Source organism: Periplaneta americana, chromosome 16 (assembly GCF_040183065.1).
Source record: "Periplaneta americana isolate PAMFEO1 chromosome 16, P.americana_PAMFEO1_priV1, whole genome shotgun sequence".
NCBI lineage: Eukaryota > Metazoa > Arthropoda > Insecta > Blattodea > Blattidae > Periplaneta > Periplaneta americana.
Genome location: NC_091132.1, coordinates 114,246,081 through 114,272,987, shown reverse-complemented (window position 1 = coordinate 114,272,987; position 26,907 = coordinate 114,246,081). Strand labels below are relative to the sequence as shown.

At 34.8% G+C, this 26,907-nt stretch overlaps 1 protein-coding gene across 2 annotated transcripts in view; it reads right to left on the bottom strand.

Moving 5' to 3' along the window:
• Positions 1-284: 284 nt before the first annotated feature.
• The window catches only part of LOC138691108 (acidic leucine-rich nuclear phosphoprotein 32 family member A-like), a 64,968-nt gene continuing 38,345 nt past the window's right edge, over positions 285-26,907 (bottom strand). Inside the window, exons 4-8 of one of the 2 annotated variants that reach the window (XM_069812827.1) lie at positions 25,760-25,872; positions 17,892-17,965; positions 14,797-14,900; positions 9,835-10,001; positions 285-2,534 (exon numbers count right to left, since the gene is read on the bottom strand). In XM_069812827.1, the coding sequence (XP_069668928.1) occupies positions 9,852-10,001; positions 14,797-14,900; positions 17,892-17,965; positions 25,760-25,872 (441 nt within the window). In that variant the 3' untranslated portion in view covers positions 285-2,534; positions 9,835-9,851. The remainder of the gene's footprint in view (positions 2,535-9,834; positions 10,002-14,796; positions 14,901-17,891; positions 17,966-25,759; positions 25,873-26,907) is intronic. The other variant, XM_069812826.1, reaches the window with a different exon arrangement.

Genomic DNA, 26,907 nt, shown 5'->3' with positions numbered 1-26,907 from the left:
GGGACAGCCACTTTTATTTTGGTTAATAGAGGTTTTACTGTCTGTTGGTAACATCTTAGAAAATTGCCAGAGATATTGCTCATATACCATACTTTCAATGTCTACACTGTTTCAGTCTGCAATCAAGAGGTTGGGGGGGGGGGGGGGGGAATGGACGAAGAATGATGGTGTTTGAATCTGGAGGGAATACAGGTCAAACTAATCTTCCCCCCCCCCCCTCCTCAACCTCCAAATTTATTATAAAGATACCTCTGATCACAACATTGCCACAAAATAAGACTTCATTTCAATTACAAGATTTTATTAAAACAAACTTGAATGTTGGTCTCCTGAAGTCCTGGTGTATCTGCATTTCAGTCCATCACCTCAGGCAACTGATATCAACATCCTTGTTTTTCTCAGGTCCTGATAGTATTACCAAAGGAAAACCAGGAATAGGAATATGCTAATACATTTAAGTTTCCATTCTTTACAGAGGACTTGGGAACTTCAATGGAGCACATGATTTTTTAAATGCAATTAAATAATATTTATCAAATCATCTTCCTTATGACTGTCTGAAGTAATACAAGTTCTCAATAATAATAATAGCAATAATAAAGAACTGTTACAAATAATTTTTGTAACTTTCACTTTGCCAAGATTCCCAACCTCTGCTGCTGGTCACCTGAATGCAACTGTTCATACCAAACAAAATGCTACATTGAAATCATCGTGTAGGGCCATTAAAAACATTAAGTTCATCTGTAACCCTCATCTGAATTGAATTGCAGCACTAGCATCAAAACCTTAATTTATTACATCAATGCCAGAATAAAATTTACATATGAAATTATTGGCAAATATAAAATTACATTACATTAGATGCCTAATTCCATTTCAAAAGAATTTCAAGACTTCAACATTCGTCCTGTTATGCTAAACCAACATGGAATGACTTCAACAGTAACGCAATTCAATTCTTGGTCTTGATCCCACTCCCTTCCCCCCTCATCAGGAATAAAACAAGTCCGTAATATCTCAAAAATCACATTTCCGCCAGAAGACAGCTATAAAATGAATTTAACTGCACCTCAATTTTTTATTCATTTATTTAAAATATTTATACTAAACAGGTAAACATAGGAAGAAAATTGGTATTGGGAATCTTTTACACTAAAAAAAAAAAAGTAACTTTATATAAATTAGTTTCGGAGACTGTAAACAAATATAATGAAGCAGTGTGATTCAACTTAACCCATATCATCATAATAAGGTTATAATACACGAACAAAGTTTACAAATTTTCAACCTATGTCTCTGTTAATTTTCTCTTCGTGTGTGTATGTTTCTCTCTTTTAAATAGGGGAAAAAAATAAAGGGAGGAAACGATGCACTGTAACTAACTGACATCAGGTTCTCTACAAGAAACGAAGCAAACATGGCTCTTGATAAAAATTTACTTTTAACAACAGAACTGACAGACAAAACTATGTACCAGCTTTTTATACCTCAGTATATTACTAAAAGTAGCTGGTTTAAAAGCCATATTCCAACAGTTCATCATAATATAGACTTTTTTTTACAAAAGATTCAAGACAATTTGTACTTTTCATGGCCATTTATATACTAAACACATACTGTTTTGTTAGGATGAACTGCAGGAATAAGTCCTCTCTTTTGAAAGAAAAGATGAAACATGTTGCAAGACAACAATAATCATCTCTAATGAATGTGTGTGAGAGAGAGAGAGAGAGAAAGAGAGAGAGAGAAAAAAGCAGACATCATCTCTTTAAAAAAAACCCTGCACACACAATGACCAGTTCCAGGTCACAGCAACTGTCTCGTCTCATTCATGACCCGATAAGGCATCTTGAACCCAACATGGTACTGGTTTCTATGTAGTGTTCTCAATCCAGACCACTTCCTTCCTCGCTTATGAGCTACAGCTTCTTAAAACAATTAAGTTGCTAATGTTAATAGTTTTAAATGTGCTAGAGTACAAGTGCAAAGAATATATATAGTTAATAATGCTTTGAGATTTTCCTGTACAAAAAAGATGTTTCCATCCTTTGTTCAAAGTTATGATGGTCAGGCGTGGGTAGACAGGCCAGGCAGATGGATAGCCGACAGAATGGCCCACCGGCTATGTATTCATCCGACGAACAAGTTGACATCCAATTGCGCAGGGAGCCGGGAGAGGGATGGCACAGCGAACTGCGCCCGAGCCATACTCCAGATGCGACGAGAAGATAAACAATGGCCATGTTGCCACAATCCAGAGCACTCAAGATAGATCAACAAAACCTAACCAACCACACTCGCATATACTTTTTTAGTTGTTGAGGCAGGGCAGGCGCATGATTGGACCGGACCGATCAAGAATTCACCCACTATAACAAAAACAAGTCAACATTGCAGGCAGGCCAGTGTAACCTGTGCTCGGTCTGTTTGGTTCAAGAGCATCACAGTGCTATTACACTTCCTGCTTGCCCACCCACTTTAGTTGCCTTCTCCATCCTCATGCTTTCTCTTCTTCCCTCGCGGCGCTGCTTCTGTAACAGAAACAAAAGAATGTACAAATGTTTAATATACAGAATATTCAGATATGATGAAATAATGATTAGACAGGAACAAGGTGCAGGTGTTACGTGCTGTCTCTTCTCACTTTATATATCTCTTGGATATGGAACAAGTTTTGATGGAGAAATCGTTGCAATAAGTGAAAGTCTCAGGAATCTTCTATGCCACATCAATAAATTTAAGAATGCAGTTATATTGTCAGACTCCAAAGCAGCTATTCTATCAATAGTCTCTAAACACACACCTTCATCTCAAACAGCAGAAATAATTAAAATGCTCTCTCAATTAATATCACTCAATAAAAGAATAATGGGTTTAGACATGGAAGATCTTGCATGGATGACACATTTACAATTAACATGATTATACAAAAGCGAAGAGAGCATAATTTAGAGACACATATTGGCTTTATCGATTATGAAAAAGCCTTTGATACACTACATCGCAAGACATTATGGAAAATCATGGAAAGAAGAGGCATTCCACTGCACTTAATACAAGTTATAAAATCGATTTACGCCAAAACAATGAACAGAATATCAATAAAAGGAAAATTATCGGAAGAATTTATGATTAATAAAGGTGTCAGACAAGGATGTAGTCTATCACCAAGTCTTTTTAATATATACATAGACGACATTCTTAGAGAATGGAAGAAATGTACTAATGACAGGATTTCGTTAAATCGACAAAACATTTTAAATACCCTTTTATTTGCAGACGACCAGATAATTATTCAGGATAGTGAAGATAACTTGCAAAAGGCCATACACAAATTAAATACAATATGTGGAGAATATCATCTAAAAATATCAATACAAAAGACAAAAGTAATGGCTTTCAGAGGAAAACATCCAGTTAGAAGTAAAATAATAATAAATAATACTGTTATAGAACAGGTGAGCCATTTTAAATACCTAGGTTGCGATATTACTTATGATTATGATAGGGATGTGAATATTAAAACACAACGCTTCCAGGCTATATGTGGCACAATTGCCAAGAATTTAAAGAAGAAAACAAGGAAAGAAACGCAAATAAAATTTTATAAGACAATGGCTATACCAACTCTCTTATATGGATGTGAAGCATGGACCTTGAAGAAAAATTATATTAATAGAATCCAGTCAGCGGAAATGAAATTTCTCAGAGGAGTAAAAGGATGTACAAGATTGGATAGATATAGAAATGATGACATAAGGAATGAACTAAACCTGCTCCCAATTATAGATAAAATAAAGGAATATAGAATTCGTTGGTCGAATCATTTGAGAAGAATGGATAAGGAACGAATACCGAAACAGGTGTTGGATTATAAACCACAAGGGAGAAGAGATATTGGTCGGCCAAGAACAAGGTGGAAAGTTGAGGTCGGAACAGGAGACTCTCCTACTCCATGAAGAGAAGAAGAAGAATAAAAGAATTGTATTCCAATGGATACCATCCCATTGTGGAATCCTGGGAAACGAGAATGTGGATGCTTTAGCAAAGAAGGGCAGCACTGCTACTTACAGACCTGTTACTAAATCTACGTATTACTCTGTGAAAAGATTTATTAAATCTACATACTTAGACTTCAACAAACAAAATTTGATAACACAATCTCAAGGGAAAAAATGGAACTCTCTGCATCATAATCCACAATTAATTCCCGATTTACCACGAAAATCGTCTGTAGCTGCACTTAGATTGGCAACAGGCCATGACTGTTTGGCCAAACACCTGCATAGAATTGGAATATATCAGTCCCCTAACTGCGCATTGTGCAACTCAAATCAAGAAATGGATTCGGAACACCTCAAAATCTGTGCTTCAGTGGCTGACCATGATAATATCGTTGAAAAATATTGGAGTGCAAGAGGTCAAATGACTTTATTGTCAAACGCCTGGCATTAGAAAACAACAACATATTCAGATATGATGATTAGACAAAACAGAGCAATAGTACACTGACCAGTGTAAAAGAGGTGAGAGGAACAACATAATCAACATAGGATAACTTTCCACTGTTTTCAGACTTTGTCTAAAATTTCCATGTGGTTTATGATCCCCCTCACACATTACTGCTCTGTATACAAATAATGCATATAATTCGTAAATTTCAAGTCATCTCTTAATATAGCTATTTATTGCTTTTAAAATAATGTGTTTAATAGCTATTTTATTTTTATATATTTCTTCCTATAGCCATTACAGGTTGCCATCGACAGAGTACCTTGAAACAATAAATATAGAGAAATGTCTTGAGGCTTTATAAAACATTTTTTTGTTACAGTGAAAAATAACAAATTGAAATAGATTGAAACATAAAATAATATACGAAATAACGTCAAGAAGATGTGAATTAAAGTCATGGTCCATGTATATAATGCCTGAAAATAGCTATTGATCCTTTGCGTGTTTGTTTTTAAAATAATGTGTTTAATCTGTAACTACAGTCAGTGTATTGTTATTAGCATCTCTTTGTTGTTACCTATTGCTTTAAAAAGAATGTGTTTAATTTGTAATCTTAAGTCATTTTTTCTACTATTTCTTTACTGTACTGTTTACATTTGTTTTTAAATCTTTTGTATTGCCCCTACTATTATATACTGCCCTTCAACAATTTCGGTATTCGTTAGTTCTAAGTCATTACTTGTGTTATTATTTTAATTATTATACTTGTTCCTGAATCACGTATGTAACTTGTAACCATAAATCATTGCTTGTAATATCTCTTTATTACTCTTAACTGTTTCATTGTTCATGAATTAAGTATTAATTTGAAAGTGAAAGTGAAACTTTGTTATATTAATCTACTATTGATTATCTTTTTAAGATCGTGATTTACTCTGAAATGGTTAGACATTCTTCTATATCTTTTATATTGATTATTCCCCAAACATCTCATTAATCTTTAACAGGAGCCATTCTTTCACTAATGTGCATGCTTCTACATAACGCATGTAAATTGTAACTGTGACCACTATTTTATGTTATCACTTTACTATTGTTTATTGGTTATAAAATATGTATTTTGATGCCAACTATAACCCTAATATACCCCAGGGTGAAATAGGATTTTTTAAATTGGATAATAAAAAAAAATTGTTCAATGATCCAATGGTTTCGTTCTTATACCAGCATGTTACAGTTTGATGGAATTGTAATTTCTCTCACTCTGAAATGGAGTTTTGTGAAATAAGAGTACTGTGAAGTCCTGAGAACGTTACATCTTCTCTAAGATTCCAATCAGCTGCATCCACCAGAAATGATCGGTATCTGTGGCTGCAAGTTTTAATGGCACTGCCATATGAAAGCTGCAGAAGCTCTGTATCTCTTACAAAATAATGCACGTTAATGTCCGAGAGAAAAGGGCGAAGAAGAGTTGAAGACCAGTTATGGGTCCTGTCTTGTCAATCAGTAGATACACTCAAATTTCGCGACTCGCGAAAATTTAGAAACATTTCAAAACGTGTTTTTAGGTCATTTGTAACATATATATTTCGACACAAGTACCCAGGAATTTTTTTAAATTTGCCTCTATCAGCGAATTTTTACTTTTACTCGAGAAATTTAATAGCATCTAGCGAAAAATCTAAATTAAAGCCATTATTCTCCCCCCTCCACATTCAGCAATTTATTAACCAAGTTCCAAAATAATTATTATGTTCGTGCTATAAACAAAGTTCACACCATTATGGATAAAATGCAACACTGACCCAAGCAAACAAATTAACCGTTTCCTTGATGATATAACGACGATATCTGTAAACACCCAAACATGAGAGCTATTTTCATGACGGTGTAACGAAAATATACGAGAATACCCGGAAAGCACACAGCTACATCTCGCCTTGTGCGCCCATTATCTCCATATCTCCACGCACTCCACTTCCGTTCCAGCAGTATAAGGAAAAAATTGACATAGTACATTCGTTTCAGGAACATTCATTATGCCGTCGAAACTCAGTTTAGATGAATGGACAGAATGAAGAGGCTCAGAGATAATATAATGCTGTGCAGTTTCTGCAATAAGCGAAATGCATGGGAAGGTACTATTTCTTTTTCCCCTCACATACTAATAAAACTATAAAGAGTAACTGTTGCCATACAGAGTTCTTTCATTTCAGATATACATAATCACAGAATCCAAGAATTTTTACCTTTGCCACTCAAGAAATTTGAGGGTCCCTATCAATCAGGTAGCACATCTTTGTTTTGTGCAAGATCGTGCGTATTTGCTTGGTTTCCACACAAAACCAATCCGCAGAAAGTGTAAAATTCCACATTCAGTATTCCCAACCTAACATACATAACAATTTCCCTCTTCTTACCACTTAAGTGACATAGTGATTTTACTGCTTTAGGTTTTAACATATTATTTTTAGAGACATTAAATATAGTAATAATTATAAATTGGAAACTTACCACTGCATTTCACCTAAATTGCACTGTTAATTATTGTTTTTAAATATTTGCAAAAAATTAAGTAAACTCTACAACTCCACTAAAGTTACTGCATTCGTGATGCAAGTAACATTAAGCCGTGAAAAATTAAGCAAGATTCTAGACTCATCATAGACTGGGAGAAAAAAAAGACAGACGTATATCACGGCCTACTGCAGTATAGTAAACACAGAAAACATTTTATAGGAACAATGTTGAAGATAGATATTTTTGTTTTGCAAATTTGCCGTCATTGAACAGAAACCAAGATGGAGATTTCATTGCAACTAATTAGAAATTCCTCTTTCAGGTATGTAATAAACGATCTTCACACAAAATAATGTACGATACACGAGAAGTATGTTTTCTTTCAATTCTCGGAAATTAAAAAAGCTCAACTAAGTTTCGCTTTTTCAAACTTTTCCTCGAACATGAAAACTTCAACACACCGCTCTTGTAACGCATATTACTATTGTTTATCAGGCCTGACAGAAGCATTGGCAGCCTGGAGACAGTTATTTCCTTTGCAAGAAGACATGAAATCTGATGTTGGCCTGCCAGTAGGCAAAGCAAAGGTACACTTGTGGCTAGTCTTGTGATTTTTTTTTTCCTTCAGTCTTCTTCTTACTGTTCTCTCTCTGACACCAACCTCAACTGGATTCTTCCAAGGTGATTTCTTACTTTCACAGTGGTTATAGTGATCGCGAAAATGTTTAAGCAATAGATAATGATCGTGTCTTGGGTACGTTGCACTTCTAAAGATAAGTTATCTGTGCCTTCAAAACCTTCTTTAAATAGTGAAAACAATACCCAGCACGCTACCACATATTCCATCTATTTCTTATCAGGATAATTGCTCTCAGCTCAAAAATGAGGTATTCCACAAAATTCTGTTTAAAACTGCTGTAAGAGTCTAAAAAATTGCAGCTCCAACAAATCACAACAAAAAACAAACTGGGATAGACTTTTGGGTGTGGAAAAATATAAACTCTATTTAATATGGTAACTTCTTCAAAAGAGAGAAATAACTATTGCTGTCAGCAGGAAAATGTCTGAATAGTGGACAAATTGTATTGGTTGTGTTCATCTTACCAAAGAATGCAGATTCAGAATGGCACAGGAAAGTGAAGTACTTGAGAAAACTTTCCCTACAATTGCTTTGTAAATCATAAATCATAGGAAACTGAGCCTAGGATGAAATGAGCATATGGAAAAAATAAACTATTAATTCACATTCTTATAAGTCTGTATGATGTACGAGGAAAAACCAACCAGAAGAAGTAGAAATTATGAAACAGTAATGGCAAACTGCAACAGAGCTACAGAGTCCAAAAACCTAAACTAGGAGCAAGGAAAGTTGAATAATGAAAGAGAAGGCTGTACGTGTAATTTGTACGAATACATTATAAAATAGGTGACGAGCTAATTGATGCCCACTGCATTCCCAACAGTCAACATTTCTGACAACTAAATGTTACTCTTATTTTTTAAATTCATATGATATTACTGTAATCTACTTTCAGGAATTTAAAACAATTCTAACTGTACCACCTGAAATACAAGCCAAAGCACCATGCACATGCATATGAAATGCAGCCATTCTCATTTCGCTCATCCCTTCTTTGGTAACGAGACTGTATGTACAGAATTAAGAACCCACAACTAATACAGTAGAACTTGGTTATAGCAACCTCGTTTTGTGTGACACCTCGCCTATAACATCAAATATTCTGTGGTTCCAACTAATTCCCCATAGGACATGCTTTTCTACCTTGCTTAATACAATAAACATATATGCATGTACCTCGCATATAACATCATTTTCAACCTCGGTTTGGAATACGATTTTCTAAGAACCAAAGTATTTTAAGATATATTTTGTTGAAATCTGGCAACCTGGCAAATTCTTTATTGTCCCCTTCTGCCATAGACCCCTGAAATGCAGGCAGATTCCCCACCCCATTGTAACCCGCCCGAATTCATGTGGTATTAACGGTAGCTGCTTGCGATCAATTTCGATAGGAAGTTTCACTAAATGGACGCATTTTAACGCAGTATGGCCACTAAAAGAAGACTTTTAACATTGGAAGAAAAAGTTAAAGTGATTCATCAAATTAAGAATGGAATTAAAAAAGCTTACATGTGTCGTGAGTTTGGCCTAGTTAATTTCACAATTCAAACGATTTGGAAGAGCAAGGATAAAATTGTTGCTGAATTTGAACAGAATGGATCGAAGGTAGAGGAGGGAGCAGTGAAATTGTTACTGGAATTATGAACATACTCGTAGAACGTAATTTAGAAAGTGTGTATTCAGCAAGTAGGAGACAACAGAGTAAAATGACTGATTACTTGACTCCTAAGTAAAGTAGTATAGTGAGTACGGAACAAACTGTTTTAATACAGAATACTGTATTTATAATTGTACGTGCACTTTATTATGTTCATGGTTGGCTTAAATCTAAAATAAGCCTAATTAAGTTTGTTATTTTCATTTTCCACCTCACTAGACTGATAATAATAATCTCGGTTATTACGACACTCGTTTATAACAACATAATGTTTAAGGTCCCTTGGATGTCATTATAACCAAGTTCTACTGTAATTATATTTTGAAGTTTGTCTGAATGTTATGATTCTACTTTTTTTAAATTCAATTACAAAAAAAAAAAAAAAAAAAACACTTACTTTCTTTAATACAACTGAGATACAGATTAAATTAAATACATTTTTTATAAAAGCAAGCTCTCAGAAACCTAAGCAATTCCAGCCACCACGACAAATGAGGAATAAAGATTTTCCTACACCTTAAGTTTGGCTAAAATGCATTTCTTTTATGCAAATGACCTGTAACCTAGCCTTCATTAAGCACCGGTACTGTGAGATGCTAGAAGCCACCCACCATCCTCTCCATCCTCATCTTCACCATCTTCTTCTTCTTCTCCAAGCTCATCTTCATCCTCATCTTCATCGTCTACACCCTCTCCTTCATAATCTTCACCCTCACTTTCCTCCTGAAAGAGTAAAACATATGCACTATCACTAGGTGCGTAAACTTCTCAAAGAGATGTACGAGAAAACAGGACATTATAAATCTTCTCTCTCTTATCAGCTTCAAATAGAGTGAAACCTGTCCATAACGGAACCTGTACTAAATGAAAACCTTGCCCTAAGCCAGTGATGTCAAAGCAAGCGCATTTTTCTGACCTTGGCATCGTGCGCGGGCATTAAGCGCTAAGTATGGAAAGACGAAGGGTTGTGTATATGAATAAGCAGCCTGTTGGATTAAGAAAACAGTGGTGCACAAACTTCAATTGGAACGTGAAATTTTATGTCGTTATATTTATATGGCTTCTTTCTGTTTGTTATTTTCTATATTGTCTGTAAAACAAAAGTACTAACACCTATTTCGTAGCCTAATATTGCAGTTGTGTTTTAAACGTTAATAACTTAATGAAGAATAAGAAGGAATATTCACACAAATTCCATAATAACTACAACTATACTTTACTAAGTGAATTAAACACATCATTCATAAAGAAAGTGTTATCTCAAAGAAAGACACTGAATATGACATGAGTTGAAATTGATATTGATGGTATCTTTAGCCTTATAAAAGTAATCAAAACAATATTATAGTACAAAGCAAAGTTGCCTAGGTATATGTTTTAACTATAACTAATATTACATAATAAAACTCTTATCGCATTATGCTTTTAGGTGATATTGGTGCGCAACTTTCTGTTATCAGAATATTACATTATCTCGAAATCTGCTGAAGCTATAGAGCTGACATTTTACAAACACATAGGCACATATCTTTTGTTTGTGATGTAACAGTATTTGATTTAATTCATTTCCTTACAAACATTTTCCATGCTAATATTTTCAAACATTTTAATACACAATCTTCAGTAATACGTATTTACGATATATTAGATTTACGAAAACATTGTTTTAGTACATGTAAGGCTACTAAACAAACAAATCTGAAAATTTCACTTTTCTGTAAAAAAAGGTGAGAAAATATTTCTTTTGAATAAAAAAGCAAACTTGTGAAAAATGAACATTAAAATTAAAGCTTACATTCTTATAATGCACTTATACTTCTCAGACAAATCTAAACATTAACATGGATAAAGTTTTAATAAGTTCTCTTCTCTTTATTCATTGAATCAGTGCTGGCCATCCCTGAATATAGCTCGACCAAGCGGCATATACTATCTGTTTCATCTGTCTCTTTCCTTTCCACTGTAAAGCGCTCAGGCTCTCCTGGGCTCTAAAGCGCACGCTTGCTCCTATGGGCATCAGTTGACATCACTGCCTTAAGCGAAAAATTTCAGTGTCCCGTGAAATTTATGTTCAAATATATATAAAATAACCTGTATTAAGTGGAACCTGTCCAACATGGACACTCATACTGGGTTTGATTAATGGAATATAGAGTTCCAGTTTCATGTGTTTTTATTTGTACTGTATATGTTCCCTATAACACTTTTTTCTTGATAAATTTTCTGAACATTGGAAGTAGGATTTGGTATCGAGAAGCAATGTAAGCTGCAAGATAATTTTAACGGTATACAGAAGTGAATCACCTTAAGTTGCAAGACAATAAGTGAGTGACCCTACATTTCATTCAACAAACCATTTGCCTTGGAATTCTACCAAAACTGGGACTGCCAGTACGGTACATACAACACAACGAAACAAGACACAGTTTTGCCTGACTCAGCTCCCCCAACTCGAGACAAATTCTATTTTACTGACGGCACTCCTATTGACGTAATGAAAGCCATCCGACGCATCAAGACGAAAGCTCAAGGGCCAGACAACATTAGCATATTACTCATACAGAAAATACAAGACATAGTAATACCTACAATTGCACACATATTCAATAGTTCCTTAATCACTTCAACTTTCCCTAAAATATGGAAGCAAGCCTTCGTTCTTCCTCTTCCAAAAGTCAAAGTTCCCACCGACCCGAATGACTATAGACCAATCAGTATCCTGCCAGCCATATCAAAAGCACTGGAAAGAATCGTACACAGACAAATTACTAACTACATGAACGAACACAAACTATTCGACAAGTATCAGTCAGGTTTCAGAGCTGGACACAACACAAGCACTGCTCTACTTAAAGTGACAGAAGACATTCGTGAAGCAATCGACTCTAATAAAGTAACAATACTAACACTTCTTGACCTTAGCAAAGCTTTCAACTCTGTAAATTTTGACATGCTCACCCATAAATTGAGAAATCTGCATTTGTCAGAGAATGCTGTGAGTTGGTTCGAATCCTATTTACAGGAAAGACAACAATGTGTTGTATCCGGGAATCGAAGCTCTTCCTGGCTCAACATAACATCAGGTATACCACAGGGTTCGGTACTCGGACCATTGTTGTTCACAATATATGTCAATGATATTACATCTTATGTAAGGCATTGTAACTATCACTTGTATGCTGACGACCTTCAATGCTACATCTCTTCCCGCTTAGACCGAATAAATGACGCTATAGATAAATTGAACGAAGACATTGACTCGATTGTGACATGGACAAAGAAATTCCATCTTAATATCAATCCTGGAAAGACACAAGCAATTATATTAGGACACAAACGGCAAACCGACACTGTAAAGCACCTCGACATTTCCCCCGTTAAAGTAAGTACAGTGCATATCCCTTTCAGTTCTTCAGTAAAAAATCTTGGCATTCACATGGATAATAATCTCAACTGGGACATGCAAATCACAGAAACCTGCAGAAAAGTATATTCTATTATTCATGTGCTAAAAAGGATAAATGTTCATCTTCCCTCTTGCTTAAAAAAGTCCCTTGTGCAGACACTTGTATTTCCCTATTTTGACTATGCTGACATTTTACTGACTGACCTTTCCAGTGACAACAAAACGAAACTTCAACGTGCTCATAATTTGTGTGTACGTTTTGTAAGCAATGTTCGTAAATATGATCACATTACCCCATCCCTGGAAGCAATAGGTTGGCTTAAACTAGATAAGAAAAGAAATTTACATTCACTTCTCCTTCTCTTCGAAATCTTGAACTCTTCTATTCCTTCGTACCTGTCATCTCGCTTCACTTACCTTTCTTCCCACCACAATCTGAACACACGCTCTTGCCATGAAACAATACTAACAATACCATCCCATCGAACCTCCTCATACTCATCCTCTTTCACAATAGCCCTGCCAAAACTCTGGAATTCGTTACCTGCTGGCATCAGGGACTGTCGAAATAAAATTTAATCCAAACGCAAACTTACTAGGCACTTGGTCAGTAATTGAGACTCGTTCAGACATGGTTTCTTGTAAATAGTTCTCTTAATCTATCACAAAATATTTCAATATCCGGTAATTTCATCACTATAGAATTTTGTTATTGTAGGTTTAATTTGTAATTTAGTAAATTCAAAAATATTCTTTGTTCTTAATTTCTATGATAAAATGTCTAGCTTTCATTAATCAGGTATTCTTGTCGTACTTTAATTTTTATTGTAATTGTAAATTTAATATTAATTGTAATCTTATTATTCATGTTATAGTTGTAATCCCCTGGTAGAGGGGCAGAGAAGGCCTGACGGCCTTATCTCTACCAGGTTAAATAAATAAATACTAATACTAAATACTACATACCTACGAATGTCTATTTTTACTAATCTCTACAAAGTATCTTTTGTGTGTACGAAAGCGAAAATAAGAGGCAGTGAATAAGTACTGTATCACTGTCCATGAAGGAGAGTCATCTTTCAAAATTGCAGTTGCTCTCTGTAAGGTCAGTTAGTGTATTCATAATCAACGATGGCTACAAAGAAGAAAATTGTTCTCGATCTCAACACAAAAGTTAAAGTGATAGAGACAGATGAAAAAGATAAATACAGTCTAAAGCAGATTATAGATAAATTTAAAATAGGAAAAACCCAGGTGTAGACGGAATTCTAAAATCAAAATTGGAAATGACCCTTTCTGCAACAGAAAACTAGAGATGTAGCAGATAAATAAATTAGGAATAACAAATTACGTTCAGAAAACAATCCTCAATTATTTCCACAATTAAATTAAGTTCAGGAAACAATCCTTAATTATTGCCACGAATGAGTCGAGTAATTCTTTGCAAATATTGCATTCCCTTGTGAAGATGCAAAACAGTGAAAAGCCAAATGATAACCTTCTTCTATGAAGTTTAATAAAGTGTAATAAGAGTGTCCTAGTGTAATATATTTTATTATGCGTGTATGGTTCATCAAAACAATATGAGAACATCACACGTTAGGTGCTCTACAGAACTCCAGTACACAATAGGTATGTAAAATGGGACTTATTTTACTTTGACCTCTACTCAACAGAAAAGAAATGGGGTACCATGCGATTCTGTTATGGACAGGTTCCACTGTATATCCTTTTCTGAGATTTGTACTGTGCAACAAAACTCTCTAAACTGAATAAAGTTCAGTTACTTCGCTGCCAGCTCTAAGGGCAGGAAGAGAGTTCATCAATACTGGAAAGCAAGATGGTGGGGTCCAGGTTGTCCAAGACCATGAGACCAAAATATGTTTGGCAACAATGGGATTTTCACCAGAAAGCATATGGGTATTTCGATCTAAATTAAAGTCTTAAAAAAAAAAAAAAATCTCTCTTTTTCCTCCTTACATGATAAACGATGAAATTATATGGAAGTAGCTTTGAATATCAAGGGAATTAAAATTGACAGTGCGATTTCTTACAAAAAAAAGGGGGGGGGGATTTTGGAGGTGCAGCGATGATATATGATACTTTACGTACCTCAAGATGCTCCTTGTACACAGCATCTAGACCAACATCATCTTCATCTAAGTCTTCATCATCATCGTCTTCATCTTCTTCATCTTCAATTCCTTCCTCATCATCTGTAACAAATGGAAAATGGAGTAGAACAAATTTACCATTTACTTCATTTTAAGCAATTTATCACAATTCTTCAATACAATCACGGAAATGGTCACAACTGAAAATGTACAATTCACTTCAGACATTTAAGGGGATCTGTACGTGAACTTATGGAAAAATCATGAATTTGCTATTATTACAACTGAAATGTACAAGAATTTACACCCACACTTTAATTAATTTGTAACACCATTAATGCATAATTTAGAAATATTTTAGTGTGTGAGACTTAACTTTTAGGTGCATATTTTTTATATCAAAGTTGTCATAAAAACAAAAGGTGTAAAGAAAAAAATTATAAAATGAATACCTCACCCTTGACTTAAGGCAACTAAGCCAGAAAATAATGGGGTAGGATGGCTAGTTCCTTTGCCTTTCCATAGGGATATCTTATTCGAAGTTTTACCATTGGATGGCAGGAGCGTTCCATGTGGCACAACATGTTGCAGGGCTATATTATGTCATATGCTACAGTTGATTACATTTTCCTGCTTGTTGGTTTTCTGTGCGTGTCAAAATTATATTTACAATTATTTTGTATAACCTAATATAATTTAATATAATTCAATATTTCCTTACCTCATAATTTAATTTAATTTACAATAAATAATAACATAAACCTGTATAATATTGAGCGATTCCCCGAGATGGGTGGGGAAATCTGCAGTATGCAGAATATAGATAAGAGTAAATTGAATGTTCATGAACCTAAACGAGAACTTTGAGAACGAGGTGCACGAACAAAAAAATAGGAACTACTGGGATGTCGAAGGTTAGTTACTTTTATTTAATAGCTAGCACTTTCGAGGCCCAATTTAATTACTTATATTTTTTAAGATTTAAAGCATATATTCAGAATATTTCGGAACCTGATTGAAGACAAAAAGCTTTCCCTGGTTTTTACATATAGGAACATAATAAAAATTTGCCATTTTTAGTTGTTTTTAAGAGTATTTAATATACTAATACATTACGTATATTCTCAATGTTTATATACCGAAAAACAAATGCACACGCAAAGCACATCCCTCAAAGTACACGTGCGCTATCTGTTGGTGCTAGTTCAGGATATCCCTATTGCATACACTGCCGATTAGCTACTTATTATACTAATTAGTTTTCAGATTATACAAACAATTGCTCTTCCTTTGACACATCTTCAAGCGAGGTGTACTGCCTGATAATAGATTACATATCAGCCAGAACCTCAATCACAGGTGGTCTAACACTATGTAGGCCACCAAAGGGAAACAGAGAAGTAAACTTCTGTAAACTGAGAGGGGATCAATTCGGCATCGGGATTTGAATCTGGTGTGGCTTAGTGGATAAAGCGTCAGCACGTAGAGCTGAAAACCCAGGTTCGAGTCCTGGTGTCAAAGAGAATTTTTCTCCATTCTATCCATGCTTCACCATACGGCAATGCAGAATTAGTGCATGGAAATATCATATGTACAGGGACATCATTTTATTTTTACTAACATTAATATTAACTTTTCTATACTTCTGGATCAACGCCGTTTTCTACCCCCTTCCAAGACTGGAGTTCAATGATACTGGCGTAATATACAAACAAATCACTTTACCAGGTATAGGAGGGAAGAAAAGTAGTTCATCCATTTACATAAACTAGGAAATATTGGCCTTTTGAGTTTGATAATTTTCATTAGGTTTTTGTTTAATCAAAATACAGTACAGTATTAACAATGAGTGTTTTTACTCACGAACTGAGTTATCCATGTGGACGTATTCATTATGCAGTGTATATTATACTGTCTACAGCACATTAGCGTACACTATAGAGAATGAAGTTAAATTGAAAAATAATCATAATATGGATATTTAAACATATTTTTTAAAATGGTGGCCGTTCATTTCGATACAGGCTTCAGTTCTAATGTGCATATTATCGCACTATAGACTATTGTACCTAATTCCAATTACCAGCTTCGTCTTTCATACTAGAAACTCATGTTGAAATAATTCTGTACCTACTCTATAAAAAAGTACCTTACATACTGTAAATTCAATCTTCACTTCTGCCCGATCCGAAAAGATAAAATTACTCAGACATGCTATCTACTGTCCGTCCAAGTGGTTATGTTGTAGGGTCGTAGAAAGGGAGGAAATCACGTGGCAGTTAATTACTTATTACGTTATTTTAAACAGTTGTATAATATTATGTAGACGTCCAATTCCTAACAGAAATTAATGTTCTCAGAAAAGAGCTAAGACAGCCCAGCCACTAGCTGGCGAATAAAAGCTGGTGGGGGAAACCGGGATGCGACGTAGGCAAATGGACGACAGTACCTGTGCGAAAATGATTCAATATTGAAAGCCCTTTCGTCACTGGAAAACGCAAACATATTTTTGGAACGTACTGTTTACTATGACCGTAAGGCTACTATGACTGTATATGCGGCCTTGGTTCTGTGTGGAGGACGGGTGAACTTCATTAGTAGAAGGGGTGGGAGTGAAGTACATTCAAAAACTCAGGTACAATAAAAATTGAAGTAAAAATAAAATGATATCCCTGTACTTCGGTACATCACAGTAATATTACACAAGCATTCTGTCCTTTTACTTACTATTCAAGAACTTTTGCAAGTTCCATTGAAGAAATTCTACTGTTCATAGTAAAGTGCAAAGAAGAACTACGCAACTAAATGTTAAGGTGCCACTTTAAAATATTCTTAAATGATTCATTATGATGTTATAAAATTTGCATCAATTATAATAACTTTTTGTAGATATGAAATTTAAATATTAGCAAATTTACAATGATTTATTCCATATGTTTCCTTACTTTTGAAAATATTACATTACTTTGAAAATAAAGCTAAGTTATCTGATCCAAAAATTATCCTCTTTTACAATACTACATCACTTTATTTTTATATCAATCTAGTAAGATACATCTTTGGCGTTTTACGCAAGATATTAAAAGTTCCTACCTTCACTTTCATTACCATTTACTTCATCATCCTCAACTTCACTGTCCTCTGCCTCCTTGTCTTCCATATCAAACCTAAAATAAAAGCAATGGTGCTTAACTACTGAAACAAATACAAATTACAATCTAAGAAACAGAGTTTCAGAAATTAGTTATATATGATATCTGGATACAATAATAGCAGATATATTTTATTAAGATGAGCCCAATCCTTAATAAAATTGTGAAGTTTTGACTAGATTTTGAGTTTAGTGGGTATTGAAGTGAAAATTATTTCACCAAGTATTTAGTCTTAAACTTCTATACCATAGCAGTTTACCAGCAATATTTTAGAAGTTCTAATATACCATACAGGCACAAATTAGTAGTTTCCTCCATAAAAACCGTACTCATAATCACAACCGAGCCCAAAGTCATAAAAGTAGTCCATTTCATAGGATGCACAGATGCCACCACATGTAATTCAAGATGGAAAACACCCCCAATAGGGATATCTTATGTGAAGTTTTACCGTCAGATGGCAGGAGTGTTCCATGCGGCGCAACATGTTGTAGGGCTGTGTTTTGTCATATGCTACAGTTGATTACGTTTTCCCGCTTGTTGGTTTTCTGTGCGTGTCAAAATTATATTTACAGTTATTTTGTATAACCTAATATAATTTAATATAATTCAATATTTTCTTACCTCATAATTTAATTTAATTTACAATAATAACGTAAACTTGTATAATATTGAGCGATTCGAGATGGGTGGGGAAGTCTGCAGTATGCAGAATATAGATACAAGCAAATTGAATGTTCATAAACCTAAATGAGAACTTTGAGAACAATATGCACGAATAAAAAAAATAGGAAATATGTCGAAAGTGAATATTGCCCTCTTTAATAATTAGTATTTAAGAACCGTACGCTAAAAACAGGATATGCAGCCACCAATGTGTTTTTTTTATAGGGAAGAGACTATCGAGATTGAATTCCTTGTATTTTTTTCTGTAGTTGCAGAAAGATCAAATGCAATTTTTAATAGGATGATATAATATGATCGCAATAGTATCACGATTAGTAGTGTCTTTTGTAGGTTAAGGACATGCAGTTTTGAATACTGTGTGGGATGATTTTGAAAATTTCAAGTTAAAACATGGCTTTAATAATTAGGGTACAGTACATTAAATACATTATTCATGAAATGGATTTCACTAGGAATCATCCTGGATAATAAACATTCCAGTTTATGGAGAGTTTACTGCAGGCGTAAACTTCGGAGACTCCTACAACTACTTCATATAATGTAACTGAGCTAACATAGCTCGCTGTCGAGGTTGCATATGTTTTTATTAACTTTTCTTTTTCCTCTTCCAAAATGAAACTGTAGTCAATAATTCCTTACTTGAAGTAGTTACTTCTATTTAATAGCTAGCACTTTCGAGGCCCAATTTTATTACTTATATTTTTTAAGGTTTAAAGCATATATTCAGAATATTTCGGGACCCGATTGAAGACAAAAAGCTTTCCCTGGATTTTACATAAAGGAACATAACAAAAATTTGCCATTTTTAATTGTTTTTAAGACTATTTAACATACTAATACACTACGTATATTCTCAATGTTTATAAACTGAAAAACAAATGCACATGCAAAGCGCATCCCTCAAAATACACGTGCGCTATCTGTTGGTGCTAGTTCAGGATATCCCTATTACCTCCTAGTGTTATAATTGGAGCAAAGGAGAAGGGAAGGGCTGGATGACAGGAATGGGTGGCTCATTGGCTTGAAGTTATGTACGGATGATGATCAGGTGCTTCGTTAGGGAAGAGAAAAGCTAATTCTTTATTCTTATCGTGAACACACAATTTACAAAATCAAGAGGCAGGTAACAGAAATGAACACTGACTTAGTTATTAACCCAGAAGAGATTTTGAGTGCTAGACGTCGTTGTTAATAACCCCTACAAGGATAACCTCAACAGAGACTACAATGACTGGTTTCTTAAAGGGGATCATGCTCCGACTCCAACAGGAAAAATGAAAATTCCAAGTATGCAGTTGTTAACCAAGTGGATAATTACTGTACAGCATGAAATAAAATTAGCAGGGAGTGAATTGTGAAGGATTTCAATAAGTATCGAGTTTCTAATAACATGGATGCCAATGAGGATGACATTTTGTAGGATTACCAATCTGGAGAAAATATGAAAATAATGAAGACTGAGTAACAACCAGAAGATAGGTCACCAGCATAGCTCAGTCGGCCAAGGCTCTTGCCTTCTGACCAAAATTGCATCCGGGCACAAGTTCGAACCTTGAACTGACAACCTAGTTGGGTTTTTTCATGTTTTCCCAACCGTAAAACTAATCCTCGGCCTCATGTCGCCAAAAGCAATCTTGCTATCACAAATCACATAAACGCTAAGTAACTGAACAGTTGATACAACGTCGTTAAATAACCAACTTAATTTTTAAAAACCAACCAGAAGAGGGTGATTCACAGAGATTTACAGTCTCTTACCGAGCTTATTTCCGAAGACATTCTGAGCAAAAAATGTCATATAAACATTTGTCATAATCTCAAATTTTTCAGAATTACACTAATTTGAATTTTTTTTTTTGGTAAAATATCATTATTGAATTTTAAGGGTAAAAGAATATTACAGATAAAGAATGAACTATCCAGAGTATCATTTCTTTAATTAGCTAGTATTCTGAAGCTAAAAATGTGTTGTGAATTCCATAATTGCTTCGTACAGTTTTCGATTTTTAGCTACAAAATTACATTCTTCTTACGCATTTATCACAACAATTGTCACAAATCACGCCATTCTTGTAAATCCTTTAAGACTGTACATTAGAATGCATAATCAAGCTGTAAAGAATCAAGTTCCTAAAGTCATATGATTTGCAATAATTTTTGTCATAAGTGCGTAAGAATGATGTCATTTTTAGTCAAAAATTGAAAAATAAAATTTGTACAAAGCAATTATCAACACATTTTTTTGCTTCAGAACACTAGTCAATTAAAGGAATTACATTTCTGAATAGTTCATTCTCTATTTGTAATATTTTCCCCCCCATAAAACTAAAGAAAAAAGGTATTTCACTAACAATTTCAAATTAATGTAACTCTGAAAATATTGCAATTAGGACAAATGTTTATATGACATCTTTTGCTTAAAATGTCTTTGGAAACAAGCTCCGTAAGCGACTATAAATCCTCGTGTGTCAGCCTGCATTAAAAAAAAAAAGTATCCAATATTTTAGGTGGTGATAGTATGCATCAAAACAAGAAAATAATGTCTAATAAACATGGATCCTACAACACATACTTTCTGAGATCTGAACACTTGTTCATAGGAGGTGCTGAATGAGACGTCCATTTATGACAATGCATTTTTCTGCCTTCAATACAACAGAGTACCAGATAATCATACCGTAGTTGACACCCCTTGCATAGAATATTGATACATCACAAGAAATACTGAAAACAAAAGTTTGGTTGCAGATATGAGCGGGGTTCAGCAGAGATGGTGTTGTGAATTTTCGTAATCAGCATGTGTGGGCTGATGAAAATCGCCATTCAGTTGAAGAAACAAGGCATCAGAACTGATTCTCGATCAACGTATGGGCAGGCGTTCTTGGCAATAGATTAATAAGGCATTGTTGCTACCACAGAGATTAACTGGGGCTCATTATCAGGACTTTCTTACCAACGTATTGCCTACCTTACTGGAGTATGTGCCATGTCAGCAAAGGCTACAGATGTGGTTCATGTACGATGGCACACCAGCACATTTTCTCCGCAATGTGCTGGAACACCTGATACAGACATTTCAGGACAATTGGATTGGTCAGGGAAGCTCTCCACCTTAGCCTGCTCGTTCCCGAAACCTAAATCCCCTAGACCAGCATTTCTCTAACTTTTTTGAAATGGGGACCACTTTTTTAAGTCAGAACAATTCCGCAGACCATCTTACTCTTGTTCCCTTCGAAAGCAAATTTATCATTTTCGTAGCATATTTTAATACCAGTATATTTATATTTTAAAACAGAATTAATTAATTAAAATTAATTTAATTCATTTAATTTTATATTAGTATTAACTAATTAAGTTAATGTTAATAGAAAAAAATTCACTTTCGTGTTTTTAATAAATCAAGGCTATTAGACTTTGGATAATCTTTAACTTATTAACTAAACAAAATAAATGTTGGTGCTCACATTAATGAGGTGGATAAGCCTGTCGATTCTTGCACAGTTGTTCTATATTTGGATGTATGCTGGTAAGCTTAAGTCTGAGATCGTCACATACATTGAGTCTATTTCGGTACTTTGTTTTTATTACAGTTAGTGATGAAAACCTTTCTCACACAGATACGTAGAAGCAAACTGAATTATAATCTGTACAGCACCATTGTACAGTTCACTGTATTCTCTTTTCACTTGTGATGAAGTCCAGAAATTAACCATACCTTCCGCTTGAAATTTCATTTTAAGTCCGGTGTCATTCTAGAGTTCAATTAACTGTTCTCTTTCACTCAATGAAAGTCTGTTAGTTTCAATATCGCAATGAAAGGGATAATGAACCCATGAAAATTTGTCATATTTACTTAAAAATAAGTTTCAAATTGTGACCTCAGAGTTTCGAGATGCAAACAGTCATTGCACAATTATTTTCCAATAACGAAATAATTTTCAACCAAAGAAGACTCTAGGATTGGAAATAGTGAAAAAATCCTCTATTTTACGGAACTGACCCACAAACCAAGTTTCCTCTCGAACACTTTTTTCTCATGCGCACTGAGAACAATCAAAGAATTACCTTGTAGAGAGAGATTTAGTTCAATTACTTTTGAGAATATATCTGGAAGTTATGGCAATGTACTTAGCCACATGTCGTCAGCTGATGTGCAGGGAAAAGATGGCAAGAAACACCACGTTCATAGTGCTTTAAATCCCTCTTTTGTTGCTGAGAGTAGAGTGGGAAGTCAGGAGACAGATAGGGTAATAAATTTCATAGAATGTCAATACTGGGAGAAAAAGTGTAACGTGATTGCACTTGATACGCAATTCGTTTGAATTTTATTTTTTCTTCTGTTCTTTTTGAAGGACCACAAGGGCAGACTTCGAGGACCACAGGTGGTCAGCAGACCATAGTTTGAGAAAAAACTGCCCTAGACTTTTGGTTATGGGGACATATGAAGGAATTGGTCTACATCACTCCAATCAACAATGTGCAGACACTACAAGATTGCATCTTCAATGCATTCAGCACATACTAGAACAATCAGGTGCATTTCAAAGAGTGCGTGATTCCTTATGCCAAAGGACAGAGGAATGCATTGCCATGAATGGACGTCACATTGAGAACTTCCTATGAACAAGTCTTCAGATCTCAGAAAGTATGTGTTGTAGGACCCATGTTCATTAGACATTATTTTCTTGTTTCGTTGCATACTATCACCTCCTAAAATATTGGAAATGTTTAACACCCTGTATATAAATTCTGCAACAAATAAGTTTTTATGCCAGGTCATATTAGATTCTGTCCAATAACAGAGTAAATTCATTCTATGAGAGTGAGGGAGGGATCACAACAACCTTGACAAGAAATATGAAAATGAGTAGGTACTGCCAATAGAAAATGTATTTCCTGCAAGCATTTACAGACAAATTGAAAATAAGCATCCATCCCCTCCAGTAATAGAACATTTTTCATCTTTGGCTTCCCTTGAGATATTTTTTGGGCATCAATGATGCATGTAACTTATGTGTATAACATATGCCCAAGTTGTGATTTAAGTCTCCCTCCAGTGGAAAGAAACAGTATGAAAGTTCCTTTTAGTAACAAAACTATATTAAGTTTGCATATGGGCTATTCCATATGAAATCGATCAGTAAAAAACTTCGCATTTTTTTAATACTCTAATTTTTTCCCTACTTATACAAGGTGCTGAGGGGAGTGCATTTTCAAAAATATACCATCGAAAGTCAAACGGTTTTCGTATTATTGAGCGACAAATTTAGCGTATTTTATAAAAACAAGCCTCTTTCAGTGCTCAGAACTCTGGAATCATTTACTGCAGAACATTGAACGAGAGCTTATTTTGAAGCTGACATTTGGTAGGTTATGTTAAGAAGTAAGCCTTATTTTTATTGTACACAGAGAGACAGATAATCTGATTTTACTTGCTTTTAGGCTTTTTGGCCATTTGTAAAAATGTAAAAAAAAATATTGAGAAAAAAACCTTACATTATTAAGAGGGATTCGGTATTGTTTCCTTAGTGGTATGGCAATAAGTTTCGAGGGTATTAAATAGATTATTTTCACACGCCTAGACTTGAACGGCGCAGTACCACACACACTGGCCGAGAGCTGAAGATAAGCGAGCGTTGGGCGTCATTTTACTCCTGTGTTTATGAAAACTTGTGATAAAGTTAGCACAGCCATGACTGCTAGAAGACACATCACGTGTTTGTCTCCTGGCCTTGCTTACCTCGGGTAGCTCCCGCCTAACAGTCAGCTGGTTAGTTCACGCACATACTATTTATTTTGTTTATTTGATATTTTCAATACTTTCTTATCAACATACCATCAGTAAAAAATGTGTTTATTTGTACTTTCAATGCAGAATCTAACTATATATTTTTAAAATATTGTGACAGCGACGTGAGATTCGAACTCACGACCAGCGTCCCGCAAGAGAGAAGATCGCGCGGAGCACTTTGGGATGGCGCACGGCAGAGAGGGGAAAGGGCCAACGCGGCGAGAGTGTGGAGAGAGAGTGCGCGCGCATCTGGTGCTGGTAGAGAGGAGAGGGCTCTGAATTTTTCTGGAGTGCCATCTCTAGAGACGCGGGGAACTTTCGAGGCTACGTCGCTGTGGTTATAAATTAAGGACGCGAAGGAACGACAGCAGTTTTCAGTTGATTAGTCAGCCAGTCAGTAAGCAAGCCAGTCTTGTGTACCGGAGTTCGACTCAAGTGTGCGTCCGTAACTGCATCAGCATCCGAAGGACTGAGTTCGAGTGCAGCGGACCGCAATTGGAGGGACCTGAGTTCGAGTACAGTGAACTGTCTCTGAAGGTCTGTGGTTCGAGATACTGTGAACTCGAGTGAATGAGATAGAAGAACTGTGAACTGAGAACTGATAGTTCTGATTTGTAAATAGTGCTTTGTAAATATTAGTTAAGATTAACAGTTCATTGTTGTTCGTACTAGTCCAAGTAAATTGTCATTGTCGTCGGAGTTTTATAACGAATATTGTGTTGAGTGAAAATCCTATTGTTGAGTTGAAATAAATTCACAATATTTTTTCCTAGCCAAATGCGCCTTAATGAGGAAAAATCTAAATATCTCCATTTCCATAAAAAGTAAGAAAATCTGTTTATATGTCAATATAAACTTTAATTTCTCAGCATCAAATAAACCATGATTTTGATCATTGGGTGAAAGGATTTCGGAGCTACAACAGTTTAAAGTTGCAAAGTTTATGAAAATACGATAAATTTAAATATTTTTAATTTAAACACTATGAAGTTCTGATGCCTCAAACTTTGCACAAAGCATTGTATCACATTTCTCTACGTACAAAAAAAGTTTTATTGTATTTAGAAATTGTAAGGCCAAATTTCTCTATATTTCGGTCGATTTGAGATGGAATAGCCATATAATTAATTTAATGCAGAGAATGTAGTTTTAGAAACATGAAGTCACTATTAATGGCGATTTGTAAATAAATATTTAGGTTATACAATTGTTTACCTCTCTATGTTTCAGGAAGATAGAATATTAATGCCGAACAAAATGCGTACCTTTTGTTTTATTCACCTCACATCCATGTAAAATACTTACCAACGAATTTAAATTATTCAACTCACCCATCTAAATATTTCAAACTGGGAATGAGGTGGAAGACCTTCTCTCGGTAATTATCAATAGCTGTTGCTTCGTTGTTGAAAAGGTCCAGATTCTTTAAATTCCTGAACTCCTTCTGCAAATAAAGATACAAAAACAGAAATAACTTAATTGCCACAGTGGCTCAGTGTTAGCATGTTGGGACTTACAAGCCAGAAAGCCTGGGTTCAAATCCCACTCCACCCTCCAGCAGTCCAGATAACATAGGAGTTTTTTCCAGGTACTCTGGTTACCCTGTGACATCAACAATTCTCCATCATTCATTACAAGTGCAATGTACACCCACTGCTTGTGCTGCACTCTGGATAGTCTCTGACGAATCAAGTGGTTTATGATCCTTGGCACTAGCACCAGACCTCTTGCCACCTTTACCGATGTGTCATCATTAGGGCTAGGATTTTGATGAAATTGAATCTTTTTCTAGTAAGCCAGAAATGTTACTGCTTTAGTATTTATATGTTATGTGATAAACTGAGTGTTTTAAGACATATTTGTTTGGGCATTTTTTTTTGCATTTTTTCCCTGTCTCAACTCATAAGAGCATCTTCTGTTTTATTCGGTCATTTTTTAGGCATTTTCATTAAATTTGGCCATAAATCCCCATTATTAATGTAAAATAATATTTATTTTCTTTGATATTTTCTTTACATATTTTGTTCATTAATACCCATTATTGTGTATAATATTTTAATCGTTTTTCTACATAAATATTGCCATTTTAACGTAGTACACCCCATGTAATGTATCAGTCCAACCAACCCTTCAATATAAACTCCTCTATACCCGCTAATTCCGGATAAGAGTGGCCTTGACTACATGAAAACTAAAAGTAAAGTAAATCCATGGCACTACAGCCCATTAAGGGCCAAGGCCGACCAGCTGACTGTTGACCTCATGTCCACATGCCAAAGCAGAGGTGAACGATCATACATGGAAACTATATCAGATAAAATAATTAATTAAAGTGTACTACTTAGAAAAAATTATGTAAAATTTAATTCAATTACTAGTCTAAATATTAAGTAGTACAAAACCTCTTTTCCTACTAAGCCAATTATGTCAGATCAAATTTTAGGGCATTTTTTTTTATTTTTAGGTCATAAATGCATTG